This window comes from Euprymna scolopes, chromosome 22 (genome assembly GCF_053919585.1).
Source record: "Euprymna scolopes isolate OS-2025 chromosome 22, ASM5391958v1, whole genome shotgun sequence".
Classification (NCBI taxonomy): domain Eukaryota; kingdom Metazoa; phylum Mollusca; class Cephalopoda; order Sepiida; family Sepiolidae; genus Euprymna; species Euprymna scolopes.
This window is the reverse complement of record NC_136503.1, coordinates 52,594,755-52,612,254: the sequence shown is the minus strand read 5'-3', so window position 1 is coordinate 52,612,254 and position 17,500 is coordinate 52,594,755. Positions and strand designations below refer to the sequence as shown.

General features: G+C 31.7%; 1 protein-coding gene across 1 annotated transcript in view; it reads left to right on the top strand.

Annotated features, from left to right (window-relative positions):
• The window catches only part of LOC145243442 (uncharacterized), a 1,410,572-nt gene that overhangs the window by 1,254,667 nt on the left and 138,405 nt on the right, over positions 1 to 17,500 (top strand). The window contains exon 16 of the mRNA XM_080106334.1: positions 1,679 to 1,791. Coding sequence (XP_079962460.1) covers positions 1,679 to 1,791 — 113 coding nt within the window. The remainder of the gene's footprint in view (positions 1 to 1,678; positions 1,792 to 17,500) is intronic.

Below are 17,500 nucleotides of genomic sequence, written 5' to 3'. Positions count from 1 at the left end.
AAAAGACTTACATATTATTTGGGTTATTAAGACTATTGTTCTCATCTTGAGCGTTAATCACACACTATTTCTTTCAGTGTAACCTCTGACTAGGTGTATCTTGTCAAACTCTGGAATCTTTCTGTCAAACGTAGATATATGCGTGGAATTGTGAACAGAATCGTTTATTTAATCTACAAGTGTAACATGCTCTCTTTCAGTCAGTCTTGACTTAGTAGATGTACTAAGTAATTCACAATCGTATTTTGAGTGCCGCACACACTGAGGATTAAACCGTCAACCTCCAGAAAAGTGTAATTTACAACTGAATTTTACAAAGTATCTTAAATCCACTATGCCATGTATCCTTGTACAGGGTTACATCGACCAAAGCATCGTAAAAAGAACACTCAAGATGTAAACAGTAGTCCGAATAATCCAAATACTCCAAATCATCAAACGTCATCTCAAAAATTCAGAAGGACTTATATTGGGAAACAAATAACAAGTCAGACAATAACGGCCATCGGAAATTAATTTAAAATACAAATCGTGCTCTCTAAATAAAAATCAACCATAAGCGTTTTTTTTTTCTTTATAATTTACCATCTGTGGAATACATTATTATGCGATTGCTTCCCTTAAAACTGCAGCATGGTCGTCTTCATATTTAATATCCAGAAATATTTGTCATAACCTGTCCATATGAATAAGCAAATTATGTACATTCCATTAATCATTTTCAGTCCTTCATAGCATTCTTTTCATCAATTAACTGACAATCTATTCATCAATAATTTTCAGTCCTTTTATAGTATTCTTTTCATCAATTAACTGGCAATCTATTCATCAATAATTTTCAGTCCTTTCATAGTATTTTTTTCATTAATTAACTGGCAATCTATTCATTAATAATTTTCAGTCCTTTTATAGTATTCTTTTCATCAATTAACTGGCAATCTATTCATTAATAATTTTCAGTCCTTTCATAGTATTTTTTTCATCAATTAACTGGCAATCTATTCATTAATAATTTTCAGTCCTTTTATAGTATTCTTTTCATCAATTAACCGACAATCTATTCATTAATAATTTTCAGTCCTTTTATAGTATTATTTTCATCAATTAACTGACAATCTGTTCATCAATAATTTTCAGTCCTTTCATAGTATTTTTTTCATTAATTAACTGGCAATCTATTCATTAATAATTTTCAGTCCTTTTATAGTATTCTTTTCATCAATTAACTGGCAATCTATTCATTAATAATTTTCAGTCCTTTCATAGTATTTTTTTCATCAATTAACTGGCAATCTATTCATTAATAATTTTCAGTCCTTTTATAGTATTCTTTTCATCAATTAACCGACAATCTATTCATTAATAATTTTCAGTCCTTTTATAGTATTATTTTCATCAATTAACTGACAATCTGTTCATCAATAATTTTCAGTCCTTTCATAGTATTTTTTTTCATCAATTAACTGACAATCTATTCATTAAGCATTATAAGTCCTTTTTAGTATTCTCTTCATTAATTAACTGATAATTTATTTATTATTATACTTTTTAGTTATATTAAAAAAATGTAATAACAGTGCAGGTAACGATTTTCCAAATATTTCTTTTCTTTTTTTTTTCTTATGAGATTAATTTCTTTCTTTCTTAATATATCTGTTTTTGTTTTTCATCATTTCAGGGACTTGGCGTGCAGAAATTGTCTCGTGCATTCAAATAAAACCGTAAAGATTGGAGACTTTGGCATGACAAGGTCACTTTACGAATCTGATTTTTACAAATTCTCTAAAAAAGGTAAGTCCTTTGATTTTTTTTTTAATTAATTTACAATCCTAGACTTATTTTAGCTTCCAACTATTGGCAGGTTACCAAAAACATATTTCAAAGGGATCAGAGAATTTGACTGCTCGCCCCCCACCCCGCAAAAAAAAATATTGTGATTTATTTAACAGAGAAACTAATTAATAAGTAGGCCACGTTGCTGAAGAATATCAAATATGTACTTTTTTGAAAAATCATATTAATCGATTTGGTTTTAAAAATTGGATTGCATAAATATCATTGGAATAATCACAATGACACATCAGTTCCCATCAAATCATTGAAATTAAGTGATGTTGAGGAAGGTCAATACGAAATGGGTGTCTGTTTTGGAATACCAGGTGCTGTATGCGTTCTCTGTCTATCTCAGCATTGTTTCTATTTGTCCTGGACTTCTTCTTGCCGCTGGAATCACGCAGTCGATTCAGGAGAGGCGCTGCTGAAGATTGTGCAACCTTTGCTTTACAGTTACATACAAAGCTATCCTTAAAAAGGTATCCATTGCCTTTCAAGACAGAACAGAGGTGATATTGGGGGTTTTCTGATAAAATGAAAAATACTACATATAGCAGATGTTATACTCCTGTAAACATAATAGATGCTATACTCCTGTAAACATAGATATTATACTCCGGTAAATATAATAGATGTTATACTCCTGTACAGATTAGTGCAAGAGTAAATGTCATACAAGACATTAAGAGATTATCTTGAATAGTGTTGTCGATTATGGTCATGAAAGGTTTGCGATTTCTAATCCAAAGATAATTCTAAATACAGAATAGAGGAGATTCATAAGAATCATTTGAGGCCAATTTTATTTATAAAGTCAGATTATAAACATTGTGATACAAATACATGTTATAATGCAAAATTAAATCGCTTTATTTCCCTGCTTCCTTTGTTCCAGTTCGTTTGACTCGTTGGTCTAATGGTCTTCATTAATTTATTGTTAGGTACCTCATTGTAATACATATTCCTATTTCAGTAGATTTTTCTAAGAACTGCAAGCTTGTGGAACTCTTTCCCTCCTTACTGCTTTCCTCCTAATTATAACATTGTATGGAATAATCACATTAATACACCGGTTCGCATTAGATCACAGAAGGTAAGCAACGTCGAGCCTGGTCATTACTAAAATGGCTGACAATTTGGGAATTTCAATAGTGTATGTACTCTCTGCTTATCTCGGCATTATTTCCAGTCGTCCTGGACTTCTCCTTGCCACTGGACTCAAGCAGTGACAATTCAAGAGAGGTGTGGTCGGTGATTGTACAACCATTTCCTCACAATTACATGTACAACCACCCCAACAGGGATTATCTATTGTTTTTCGAGACGGAACAAAGGCCTTTTTTTTTTAATAACGTTGATATTTTTTTCAAGATTAAAGTCAATAAGCATCTCCTGTCTTTGAATTAATCGTCTTCCGTTCCTTTTGGCCCCTTGCATTAAACGGCTTCATGTTTTGTCGTGAGCGATTTCCGGACTTTTTTAATCGAACCATTTAAGATTTTAAACAAACATATACGTTATCATTACTTTAAAATATAGTCCAAAGAAAGCAGGAAGCATAATAGCTCACACAATAAACATCTTTATTTCTTGACTGAGGGACGAATAAATCATGGAGAATGTATATAGGAGGTAAAGATAGAAATTGAAAATTGAACTGTATTCTTTTATTGGAATTCTTATTGTTTATTTAAATTATTTTTATTGATCGGACTATTGTTCTCATCTTGAATGTTATTTGTGCAACGTTTCGGCTGGATTGTCCTTCGACTGTCCTCAGGCGTGTTGGTTGTTGTTTAGAAAAAACAAAAAAAAACAGAAAGAATCACACATTCGAAACAATAACCATAAAATTAGAGACTAACTCACGAAATACGAAAATATCTATGGAGCCAGTAACTTTTATATTTTCTTTTCCAAACAACAACCAAAAATGCCTGAGGACGGTCGAAGGACAATCCGACTGAAGCCATGCACAAATAACACTCAAGAGGAGAATAATAGTCAAACAATATAAACAATTTGCCCATTCAAAACCTTATTATTCATTTGTTTATTTATCATATCCGTCATTTATTGTATACCTCTCTCTTTTAATTTTATTATCTCTATCTTTAAAAGTAAGGTGTTTTTATAAATCTGTATTACAGGATTCACTCCTAAACCAATTAATCCTTGATTATCAGTTTTTTAACATTCTATTTAGGCGTAAATAGTCCAAATGTAAGCTATATTTGCTTTAATTTACTTTTATGCAAAGGCAGTAAAAAGAGGGCAGAATCCTGCTTGATAATTGTGATACCTACGATTTTTCTAGAAAACAATTGGTAATAAAAATTAATAAAAAATATTCATCAAATTTCAATGTCTTTTGGGTATTTTAAAGAGGTTTTAGGTGGCATAATATAAAGGAATACCTTGCATTTGAAAATTCAAATATATCAGATTTGGGTGGAATTTTAACGATTATATATTGATTTTAACCATGCATAAAACGGTACAAAACTTTTCTGTTTGGCGAATTAATTTTACTCTTCCTGAGACTGGTATTCTTCTAATGTTATATTAATTTGGTTCCAAACCATCGCGGAAGAATAATTCACATTAGCATAAAAGTTTGGCGCCTTTGTTTCATAAATTATTGATTTCAGGATATTGCAAGAAGCAAGTTTTTTGAATTGATGCTTTCTTCACAATTTTCCGCATTTGTTAGGATCTCTCCTATTTTTGTCATTAAAATTCATCTTGTATTGTGACATTTTTTTATTTGTTTTGTCATTAAAATTTATCTTGTATTGTGACATTTTTTTATTTGTTTTGTCATTAAAATTTATCTTGTATTGTGACATTTTTTTATTTGTTTTGTTAGAAAAATTTAATTTGTATTGTGACATTTTTTTATTTGTTTTGTCATTAAAATTTATCTTGTATTGTGACATTTTTTTTTGTTTTGTTATTAAAATTTATCTTGTATTGTGACATTTTTTTATTTGTTTTGTCATTAAAATTTATCTTGTATTGTGACATTTTTTTATTTGTTTTGTTATTAAAATTTATCTTGTATTGTGACATTTTTTATTTGTTTTGTCATTAAAATTTATCTTGTATTGTGACATTTTTTTATTTGTTTTGTCATTAAAATTTATCTTGTATTGTGACATTTTTTATTTGTTTTGTCATTAAAATTTATCTTGTATTGTGACATTTTTTATTTGTTTTGTCATTAAAATTTATCTTGTATTGTGACATTTTTTTATTTGTTTTTTCATTAAAATTTATCTTGTATTGTGACATTTTTTATTTGTTTTGTCATTAAAATTTATCTTGTATTGTGACATTTTTTATTTGTTTTGTCATTAAAATTTATCTTGTATTGTGACATTTTTTATTTGTTTTGTCATTAAAATTTATCTCGTATTGTGACATTTTTTTTATTTGTTTTGTCATTAAAATTTATCTTGTATTGTGACATTTTTTTTATTTGTTTTGTTAGAAAAATTTAATTTTAGGTTTTGCAGAATTTTTTTCTTTCTGTGTTAGCTGTACTGATATTCGCTTTTCTGTTGTTCGTTTTGTCTTCTTTAACAGTAGCTGTGTTAAACTTCCGGGACAACTTGACTAAATATTTTGTAGATATAGTGTGCTAAACCAGATATCTTTTCTATTTCTGTATTGTCTCATCCTGTATATTTTGGTTGTATTTAATGTGGCTATTTATACCACCATTTTTAAAATGTCTTCGTTGCCGGAATTGATATATAATCTATAAGGCACGTTTTTTTTTCTTTTTGTAATAATTGGATACTGGTTAGAAATTATGTCAACATATATATATATATATATATATATATATATATATATATATATATATATATATGTACTGTCATAAATCTGTCTTAGTTCTCGCTTTCTCTCTCTACACATAAACACACACACATATGTATATATATATGTATATATATATTACTCGTGTATATTACTCTTGTGTATGTATATATATTTCTATACATGTGTATAGGTTTATATTATTTATGTGTATCTATGTATGAGTTCTGTATACCATATATAAATTAATTAATTATATATATATATATATATATATATATAATTCTCTCTCTCTCTCTCTCTCTCTCTCTCTCTCTACACACACACACACACACACACACGCATGCATATAGACATAGACAGCAGGCCTTGCACTATGACCAACTGCGTGCGTACCTATTGGGATGCAATACAGCAAGTACAAAGAACAAACATTGTTTACACAATCAAACCTCTTCATATCTGTAGCAAAGAACACTATAACACACATGCATTCCTTAGAATAAAAGTGGCAATACAGATAGTTAGAATCGAAGCGCACACGACTAACAAATTATAACCCAACACAGGATACTTCTGTAGTCTGGTAAAACAATAACTCCATAAGTTCCAAACTTTTTCTTCTGTCAATGCTCTTGCTAACACTGTGTTTTAAGATCCACAGCACTTTGATGCTCGCGAAACTTGTTTGGTGACTTGGATTACTATTGATTGGCAAAGTCATAAAAGTCTCACCGTGAACAATTGAAATGAACACAGCTGGGTAAGAATAACAAAAACGAAAAATTATGATGCTCTTGTTGAAAACAAAACAAGTTGATGAATTTCACTAGTGTGAAACCTTTGTAGAGAAGCTTCCATATTTACTTTATGCTTGTGTGCATTAAAGCAGGTCGAATTAAAGAGAATTCAATTCATCTTTTGATTCCTGTTTGCGATCCGTTGTCAACTTCTCTCTTTTTCTCACCCCCTTTCTGCTTATCTGTCTGAGGAATCCATCAAGAGTTGATCCTTTCATTAAGAACTTACACCTCAGATGAATTTCTTAAACAATCATTAATCCTTAGCAATGTTTTTGCTATTCTTCCATTGATCAGTCAATAGAAGTCTGCGTTTCTCACAATAGAGATTTTATTTTATAAATATTATAGGGCAGATAGGGCAGGTGAGTTCCTAATTTTTATTTTAATCTTAAACAAAATTTGGATACCGGTTGGGTATTTAAATTTTTTTAAATCATAATTAAAATCTATCTTTCCGAAAGTAGTGTTGAATAATTCAATTTTCTAATATATTACGGTAACATTCTTAAATTGTAAACACAACTTAGTGATGTACATTAATTCCAAATAATAGTCAGGAATAATTCCTCTTAACTGTTAACTGATCATCATACCGTATGAATCTAAAATTCTATTGTTGATATTGGTTTTCCCGATAATTTTCTAGCCAGAATTTTTTTTTTAAAAAGACATCAGGTACTAACGAGAGGGACCACGAGAAGGTCGGCAACATTTGAAGTGAAAGTGATTTTTGATGGATGAACTAGATTCGAACTTGGAACATTTACGTCGTCAGTCCGTGTCGTTAACCACTAGACCCTGTCACTTCTTAAATTCTAACTGAAAATGATTGTTCAAAACTGTTGTAATTCGATGTTTCTGAATTTTTGAGATGAGGATTGGTTATATGTATTATTATTCTTCATCAGACTACTGTTCTCATCTTGAGTGTGATTTTCACAACGTTTCGGGGGTAGCGTGCTCTTGTTCCGTCAGCCATGACTGAATAGAGGTCCTAAGCAATTCACAAATGTATATCTCGGTCGCCTACACTGAGGATTGAACCTTCAACCTTCAGGAGAATATCACTTTTACAATTGATTTTTCTCAGTACTCTAACCACTGCGCCACGGATCCTTACTAACCCCCGTGACGTAAATAAAGGGTTCCGCTCGAAATTCCGTCCAAATTCCCGAGTTCGACAGAAACATTCCCGAGTTCGACAAGATACAGCTGAAGAAGGTCGGAGGTTATATCGACCGAAACGTTGTGGAAATCACATTCGAGATGAGAACTGTAGTCCAATGAAGAATAATAATACATGTTGTAATTCACTTAAGTCGTGCAGCTGTCCTTGCTGCCTGTTACACTAATATGGAACACGTGGCCTTTTAAACTGTAATTGAAACATTACATGTTACTGCATGTCAATTTAGCTTAAGATATTTAAAAAAAAAAAATTAATTTTTTCTTATCCAAACACGATAAACATAACCTTGATTCTTCAAACAGAATGATTAATTATAATGGAACATTATAATTGATGATATTTGTCACTGAGAGTTCGTGCAATTCTCTTTGTTTTTTATTAATTAATGCATAATTATTTTAACTTAATTAATATCGCACCAGTGAAATACCTAATCGTGTCACACTTCATCAAAACAAAAATGTAAAAAAATAACATAAGAACCCCTCCACACACCCACACACAAAAGCAAAGTGAAAAACAGGAAAAGAATAATAAAACATTACCATCATGTATTGAACGTGATTGATGTGGTGTCCAACTACAACCGGTTTTTACAGCTACCAGCACAATAAAACACACGCAAAAAACAAAGCCAAGCAAACAAAATAGTCAATTTATCTCCCCCACACCTCGCTTTAATTTTATTAGGAAATTTAATTCCACAATAATTCAAATCAGCCATTAAATTGTAAATTCAGACTTGAATATTTTTTTATATATATTATTCCTTAATTGGAATCCATTTTTGAGATGAGCATTATATATTAATTTACTTTTATTTCGGACTATTATTCTCATCTTTATTAGTTGTTGTTTTTTTTTTATCTTTTATTGTTTTGTTTTGTTTTTTGACGAAGGCCAGAGGAATAGTTGGCCGAAACGTTGTGAATAAAAAAAAACAAAATAAAAGATTAAAAAAACAACAACTAATAAAGAATAATATTCGTTGAATATATCGGTTGAGAAGTGTCCTCACACACACACACACACATTCTCATTATACACCCCCCACACACACACATATATATATATATATATATATATATATATATATATATATATATATATATATATAGTAATTTATAAAATATATATGGCGATTCAGCTACACTGAATATTCGGCGTTTCATTCACTATGGCGATTAAGCTACACTGAATATTCGGCGTTTCATCCACTCAGAGTGGATGAAACGCCGAATATTCAGTGTAGCTTAATCGCCATATATATTTTATAAATTACTAACTAGCTCTACCTACGTATTGAGCACTTTTGAAGTAAATACTTAAAGTTTACGCATAAATCTATACTTTCGTATATTAATTTTATGTGAGTAGTGTGTGTGTGTGGATTGAAAATTTAACTAGATTAGACAAATAATAAGGTTACAATAATAAGAAAAAGAATTTATTCAAAACGAAATAACAATGGCAAGAATGAAAACAGTTGTTTTGCGTTTTTAATCTTCGTCAAAAGATGACAATCAATAGAAACTAAACAAAAACAAAAGAAAAACGCAACAACTTTCGACTCATAGAGAAAAATAGGTAGAATTAGAATTTAACATAATTAAACATAAACAATAGTTTCCATTATTTCCAAAAACGTATATTGTAATCTTTTGGCTGATTCAGTTGTCACATAAAAATAAATTGAACGCCCACTCTTCAAAAGAATGCAGAGATGCACATCTTCTTCAAAAGTTCAATACATTCAAGTCGCTTTCTTCTGAACATTGCTACATGATGACTTTAGAGCTTATTCGTGTTTTACAACCGAGGCGTTGATGGCGGTGTCGAATGTTAATTTACTTCTTGTCCGTGCACTTGGATAATTCAATTCCTTGCATCATACTTTTGAGATGAGGGCAAGAATTTCAGTTCGACTCGTTTGAAAGATGAAGATCTTCAAACTTAACTCTTTCAAGAAATCTTAAAACACGTTTTCCTTCTTTCCAAACACATCTTCAAATATATTACGAGGGGCTTTCCAATAATAATGCATCCTTTTTTTTTATTCCACCCGAATGGATCAGAGGGGAATGCAAATTGCATTGTTGTGATGATAGAATTTATGTGTTCATAACCTGAGAATTTCATCACTCTGTTGCAGATATTGCCTGTGTGAGACTCTAAAAAAAGCAGCCGGCAAAAGTGCATTGGAAATGGTGGTGATTATGTAGAAAAATAAATTCTGGAGCAAAAAAATGTCGTTTGTTTTAATGGTACCACTCCTGTCTTCGTAGCTCTTCAATTTTTTTTTAGTTAAAGAACATAGGGGACTTTACTTTTGGAACGACCTCGCATGACAAAGCACGCTCTGGACGTCCGTCCACAGTTATTGTTCATTGCTGGCAAAAGTGTCGTGTAGAAAAATAAATTCTGGAAGCCTTGCTTTTGGAACGACCCTCGTATTAAATAGAATGGTTTGACTGCGTGGAAAAAAAAGCATTTAAAAAATGAAACACGATCATAGGATATTAATTATCACCTATGACACTTTTACATGAAGGCGTTATTAACAAGCTAATTCTTTTATATACATAGAAAAATATCTGTCTTAGAACAGGTATAATTAATTTGTGAACAGAACAGTATTGCACTTCGTTTTCACTTTGCGATGATTTGTTTAGCATTGCCTTGGTAATGCACGGTGAGAAATTCGTCAAGCAAATCAGCCCGCCAGTTTAAAATTGCCATTTTACCTTTTCACCTGACGATAACTCAATGAGAAATCGAAAACGCTCGTGATATGTATAGAACTTATATAGTTTAATTTTTATTTCAACGCCAAAAATAAAAATAATGAAAAAAATCGAAAAAATAAAAATATGTATAATTAAACAGAAGTTTTCTGTTATTTTTCTGGGAAATGGTGGAATCGTTCTACCGCTCCAGTAGATATCTCACTGCTGATGCAATTCTCTACCTGTATAAGAGCCAAGTACGTCCAAAGATGGCGTACTGCTGCCATATCTGGGCAGGAGCTGCTAGAAGCTGCTTATCCTGCTTTGACATACTTCAAAGTAAACTTTGTAGCCTAGTAGGGGAAGCAATTTTCTCTTCCTTGCAACCTCTTTCTCACAGAAGAGCAGTTGCGAGCCTGTCTCTGCTTTATCGTTATGTTCATGGCAAGTGCTCGTCTGAGCTCCAATCTATGGTCTCCCCTCGCCAAACTTTCACGAAAAACACTTGTCTAGCTGAAATCACTATCAATAATTTCCCCCATTCTTTATCTGTGCCTAAACCTAAGCGTAGATTCCATGAACAAAGCGTGTTTGTTAGAACTGCACGCCTGTGGAACTCTGTCCCGTTTTCCTGCTTTCCAACTGACTACAATATGGTTGTTTTCAAGTCCAACGTGAAAAAATTCTTGATGAGCCATCCCCTTAAATAATTCAATTTACCAAATTTTCATTACTAATGATGACTACGACATGTTTTCCTTGACTACTGTACATATATTAATCAATTCATTCACTGGAAGAGATGCAACACCAGTCTTCATTAAGACATGCATCTAGCAGAAGAAAAAACTCTAATGTGAAAACCTGTGGTCCACTGTATGCTCTGTCTTGTGGCAGTCATCTGCATCGACAAAGATTAGCAGTAATACCAAAAAGAGTGGTTGGTTCTACACAAAGTCTTCACCACTATAAACAAATCATCTGCGAGGATTTTCAAACAACTTAGTTGTAGCGGAACCTCATACTATCAGGAAGAGCAGATGATAAAGAGGATAAACAAATGTCCCCCCCCTCATACTATTATTGTCATCGAAATCGGTGAAATCACCAATTTTTTAATCAAATCAATTGATTGCCTTCTCTGGTTAGGGACTCACCTCGCCTATGCAGTGTACCGGGAGGAAGCTTCATATGCATCCCCACAGTGGCAGTCCACAATAAATTTTAGTTTACATTGCACTGTAGAGAATCTACTGTTTATTTATAAAATTATCCGTAAATAATGGCTTCATTTAAGTTTAAAATGCAAAAGGCAAGTATCATGGTTCAATTATGCTCTAAAAAGAAACATTCATTTCGAACGCATCCCCGTTTTATAAAAAAAAAAATCTACAGTTGATTTTATAGGCTTAGCCTTTCTGCTTGTGCGGTGATAAAACTTTTCAAATGCACTCGTGATATGAGGTTGTATAAAAGTTTTAACTTTCGTCAAAATCGGACGTCCGTCTTTAATCAGACTGTTTTGGATTTCTGATACTTATCGGATACACTCATGTGCATAACCTACGTAAGAACTCTCCCAGACACATCAAGTATCTTCGTGTGGAATTTTAAAAAAGTCGACATAGCTGTATCCGAGTCCATAGGGTAGAACTCACTTGTGCACACACACACACACACACACACACACACACACACACACACACACACACACACACAGAGTTTCTTTATATATATTCCCGTTTAATATTTTCGGAAGGTGAAGCAACCGATGAATTTTTAACAAGGTTCTTATACAAGTGCTCAATACCGAAGTAGGACAAGATATATACTTTCTATTTGTTTTACATGAGTATTTATATGTCGTTACACATTCATGAGCATGTTTAGGTCAGTCAATTATAAGTAATTAGAGACCTCTTCAGGCGATATTACTTGACTCTACTTTTGTATAAGCAGTATCGCCTGAATAGGTCTCTAGTAACATGTAACTGTCTGACCCAAACATGCTCATGAATATGTAACGACAAATAAATGCTTATGTTAAACAAATAAAAAGTATATATATATATATATATATATATATATATATATATATATATATATATATATATATATATATTAGCGTGAAACACACTTAATTCATGCAGATTTTATATTTATTATTATAGAGCCAATTCTCTATTGAAAATTATATTACCTCATATATAGTACTGATTTCAAAAGATTAAAAAACTTAATGACTCGGGTGCCATCAGCTAAAATCGGAACCAAAATATTTAGCGCTCCAGCCGTGTTTGAAATATTGTCGTTCTGTTTTCGACATAGTATAGAAATCATTAATTAGATACTCGTTAATGTCGTTTGAGTATGAGTGGCTTATACTTGCCTTACTTAAACATATCAGAGTATACAAATATATCAACAATTTATTGCAAAATAAAAAGATTACACTAAAACGTTTGACAACAAGAACGACGAAATATGAACTTATAATAATTTTAGTGACTAAATGAACTTATAATAATTTTAGTGACTAAACTAGGAAATAACATTATGCATCGTAGCCAGAATAACTGACTGATTCTGAATTACTGAAGAAAAGAATCGATTTTACTCTTTTACTAACTGAACGCCTGACGTTGCCCTATTGTATAATACGCTTAAATATGATATTTTAATTTATGCAGATTGCTTATGTATTATTATAAAATCAATCCTCTATTAATTATTATATATTACGAGGAATAATTTTCCTGGTGGACTAATTCGCAAAAAAAAAAATAAAATAAAATAATAATGATAATATCGTGCATTAAATTCCGTCTGTGTTTGTTTACAATATTACGTCAGCTGATATTTGGGCTTGACGATCTTAAAAATAGTATTTCTTCTCTTATAAATAATAATAAACAAATTTTGACATAGGAATATTTTACGTTACACCGGCCAAGGTTACACCAATGTAAAAATTCTTTTTTATCTATAAGAGAAGAAAGACTATTTTTAAGATTGGATTTTTTTTTTTTTTGATTTTCGGTACTTATCGGATGAATTTCTGTACAACACCTATCTAAGAATACTGCCAGACATATAAATTACCTTCGTGTGAAATTTGCAAAAGATAGGCTCAGCCGTTTCGAACCTATGAGATATGAACTTACTCACACAAACACACACAGTGACTTTCATATATATATATATATATATATATATATATATATATATATATATATATATATATATATTGTTGCGGGCCAGAATATAAATACCCTAACTCACTACAAAAGAAAATAATGAAACGAATGGAATGAAGGAAACAAAAACTCAATTGTTGGATAAGATAAACGTGTCGTTTATTTACTGTGGAAAGAATGAATGTTTTAGATATAACACATGTTCATGTCCGCGCGATGTAACCATCGTTTGTTGCGGGACTGGTAGTATAGAAGGAAAAAGGAAATGTGTGTTCATCTCACGTTTGGGTCACTATCGTTTGTTCGCGCGTGGGAAGAGAATTGAGTAATGTAGTGTAAAATGGGAATGATAGTCCAGCGTGTAGACAAAGAAAAGGATAGAGGGTTCACATTAGTTAAACTGCGCGCCATGTTAGCAGTCAGCTACGCGAAGGTATTCTCAGGGACAAGTTGCATATATATAGAGAAAGAGTGAGAATGTCAATCCAGTTTATGGAGAGAGAAAGCGTATAAAGTGTATGTATGGTCTGCTAGCTTTTTGTCCCACATAGTAGCAAGTGGCGTGAGGCATGCGCGTGCGTGCGCCTGACAAAAAGGCACGCTGTCGGTCCAGTAGACGGCCCAGCTCGGAAGCTGGTCCGAAAAGAAAGAAGCTGTTTACTGCTCTTGCTTTTATAGGTGTTTCCAGTGGTCTTTTGCGCATGTGTGGATTTCCTTTGAAGGGGAAGTGACGTTGTCTATGTGTGCATACGTGTGCGTGTATGTGAGTACATGTGTGTACGTTAGCGTGTGTGTGTGTATACACGTGAATGTGAGTGTATGTACGCGAACGTTAATATATGTACGTGTGTGGACGTGTGCGCATATGTTTGTGTGCGCGTATGTATATGACAAGTAATATAGCTTGAGATGTGAGACTAGAAAAGGTTTTTGTGTGAGACTAGAAAAGGTTCGCGCAATATATAAATATAAATAAAATTATTTAATAATTATTATAGTAAATATATATATATATATATATATATATATATATATATATATATATATATATTTAAAGACTATACATACATATTCCAAAGACCAACCAGCGGCTTCATTGTATAAGAACAATGTTCTGTGTCGCTGATGCTTTGTATAGGATTTTAGTCAAAATGTTGTTTCTATACCTATACAATGAAACCACTGGTCGTTGAATAAGTATGTATAGTTTTTAAAAAGATATTTGTATTTAGCTCTTACATTCGAGATCGAGCACTATTTGCTTTATTTTCGTAATATTCTGACACCATATATATATATATATATATATATATATATATATATATATATATAGAGAGAGAGAGAGAGAGAGAGAGAGAGAGAGAGAGAGAGAGAGAATACATGACAAAAAGTTATATTCCAAAATTCATGCTGTTGGGCATCTTATAATGTATTCCTTTAAATCAGTTGACTTAAAGGAATAAATTATAAGATGGTCAACATCATGAATTTTGGAATATAACATTTTTTCATTTATTCTATATATTGCTCTGTAATTACATTGAGCTTCTTGTATAAGGATTGATATATAATAAGAAAATATGTTTCTACAGAAATATATATATATATATAGTCGATTTAAATGAAGGACAAGGTCTACTTGAAATATCGTCACTAAAGTCATTTGCATGCTCAAAGTGAAACTTTCTTCGTATACAAAAGCTGATGATTGTTTTTACAAAAGGTTTCAGGCTAAGACTGGCTCCTTTTGCCAGGAAATATTAATTTTCTCCCACAATAAATCCTGATAACTATATCTATTTCGTTTCATCTTTAGCTTCCGCGGCATAGGTTCTAACAAAGCGCGGTTTGTCCAATATATAAAGACAAAATGGTGCTGGAGGAGATCCTAGTCCATTGTTTTTTAACAAAATGTGCAAACAAAAAGGCTTTCCCTCCTCCTCCCCCTCCTACCGAAGAAAATATGCGTTTATACATATATACTTTAAGCTATCGTTTATTTGATTTGTTCTTGTGTTTCATTGTTTTTTCTAATCGTTCTGTCTTTCATACACACGTCAATATACAGACCTAAAATATATATGCACATAGATAAAGCAGCAACCATGCATATATATATGTGTGTGTGTGTGTGTGTGTGCGCGCATGTACAGATACACATACACACAATTACACACGCAAACAAATATATGCTCTAACAAGGTCTATATTTTATAATTCACTTATCTATATTACTTGGTGAGAAAAAATGATTTATTTATCATAGTGAAAGCTTTGTACAAAAACAACTACAATTTTTGGCACAACAGCTAATCTTTGTCACTGCAATGGCTGTCACAAAACAGATTGTACACGCAACTGTCGTTGATATTAAATTCCTAAACCTATATGAATAAATACGCCAGAAATGTGTTTTCTTTTCTGATTTATCATATATATATATATATATATATATATATATATATATATATATATATATATATATAGACTACTTCATTTAATCACATAAATATACGAAAATGTAATTTTATGCGTAAATTTTTCAGTGTTTGCTTCAACAGTGCTCAATATATAAGTAGAGCTAGGTAGTAAGTTATAAAAATATATATGGCATTTAAGCTACACGGAATATTCCGCATTTCATTCTCGTGAGAATTCTCACCAGAACGAAACGCGGAATACTATGTAGCTTAATTGCCATATATATATTTTTATAACTTATATATAGTATGTGCGGTTTTAAAAATGGAAATGTAAAGACCAAGAAGCTCGTCGTTGTCAACATTTAAATTTTTTTTATTATTTATAGTTTTCAAATCGCTGAATTCTTGAATATAGCAAAACATGCTTGAAACACGTGTAGGTTTCAAATATAAAAATATAAATTTCCAAAGCACTAGATCAAATATAAAATTTAAACACCAGAAAAACGCAAAGAAGAATTTTTTAGAAAATATTAAGCAATAAAAATTTAACGTGTTGGTAGCCTCACTATAGAAATAGGCACTTTTCTCTTGTTGAACCTTAAATATTCTCAGATCTCATCCTCCTACCACAACTGCAAAGAACTTTATTTTCTTCCTCTGTGTACCTAACATAAACGCAATTTCCATGAACAGAGTTTGTTCCGAGAACTTGCCATCCGCGGAACACAGTGCCACGAGATTGCTTTTTGTTTATCTGATGCAGCTTGGTTGTCTTCGAATTTAATATTAACAAATGCTTGTCATGAAGCACCTCATAAATAATCAGCTTTTTACTATTCTATTCATCATTCTTAATCTACGACTATATTATATTCCTCTTAATCTCTGTCTGTTTGTCTGTCCGTTGCGTTTTTTCTTTTTCTGTGAAACTACTGGGCCGACATTTATATGAGCCTTTATTGTGATGAGGTGTAGCGAATTAAGTATTATGTTATCCATCCGATGCACAGCAAGGAGTTAATAAGGATTACTAGTTAATGCGAAAAATGAGCACAAATTCAACCATAATCGATCATCAATTAAGCGTACAACACTCATCCTCGGATGGCTTTCAGCCTTGATAATATGGCGATATATTAGTAGTATAACAAACTAAACAAATAAAAATGATAAACTGTCTGCGTAATATAGATGCTTGAAATGATTTCGAAAACCTGATCATACATTTTCATCTTTTATCATTTAACAAATGATGACAATTTGCTATTCCGATCTTTTGTGGGATCTGCGTGATCTCCGTTTTGAGAAATGTTAAAAAAAATCTTAATCAAGACACTCTTTTAAATCGTTAGGATATAATAATTTTCTTTCTTTAATACAAGCTTTTCCAAAGCACTAGATCAATGACGACTGCAACAACTATCACTATATTAAACTACAACGAGGTAGTTCTACAGTGATCAGAAGAACTACCCAGCCTTCCAGGCAAGCAGAAGAAACA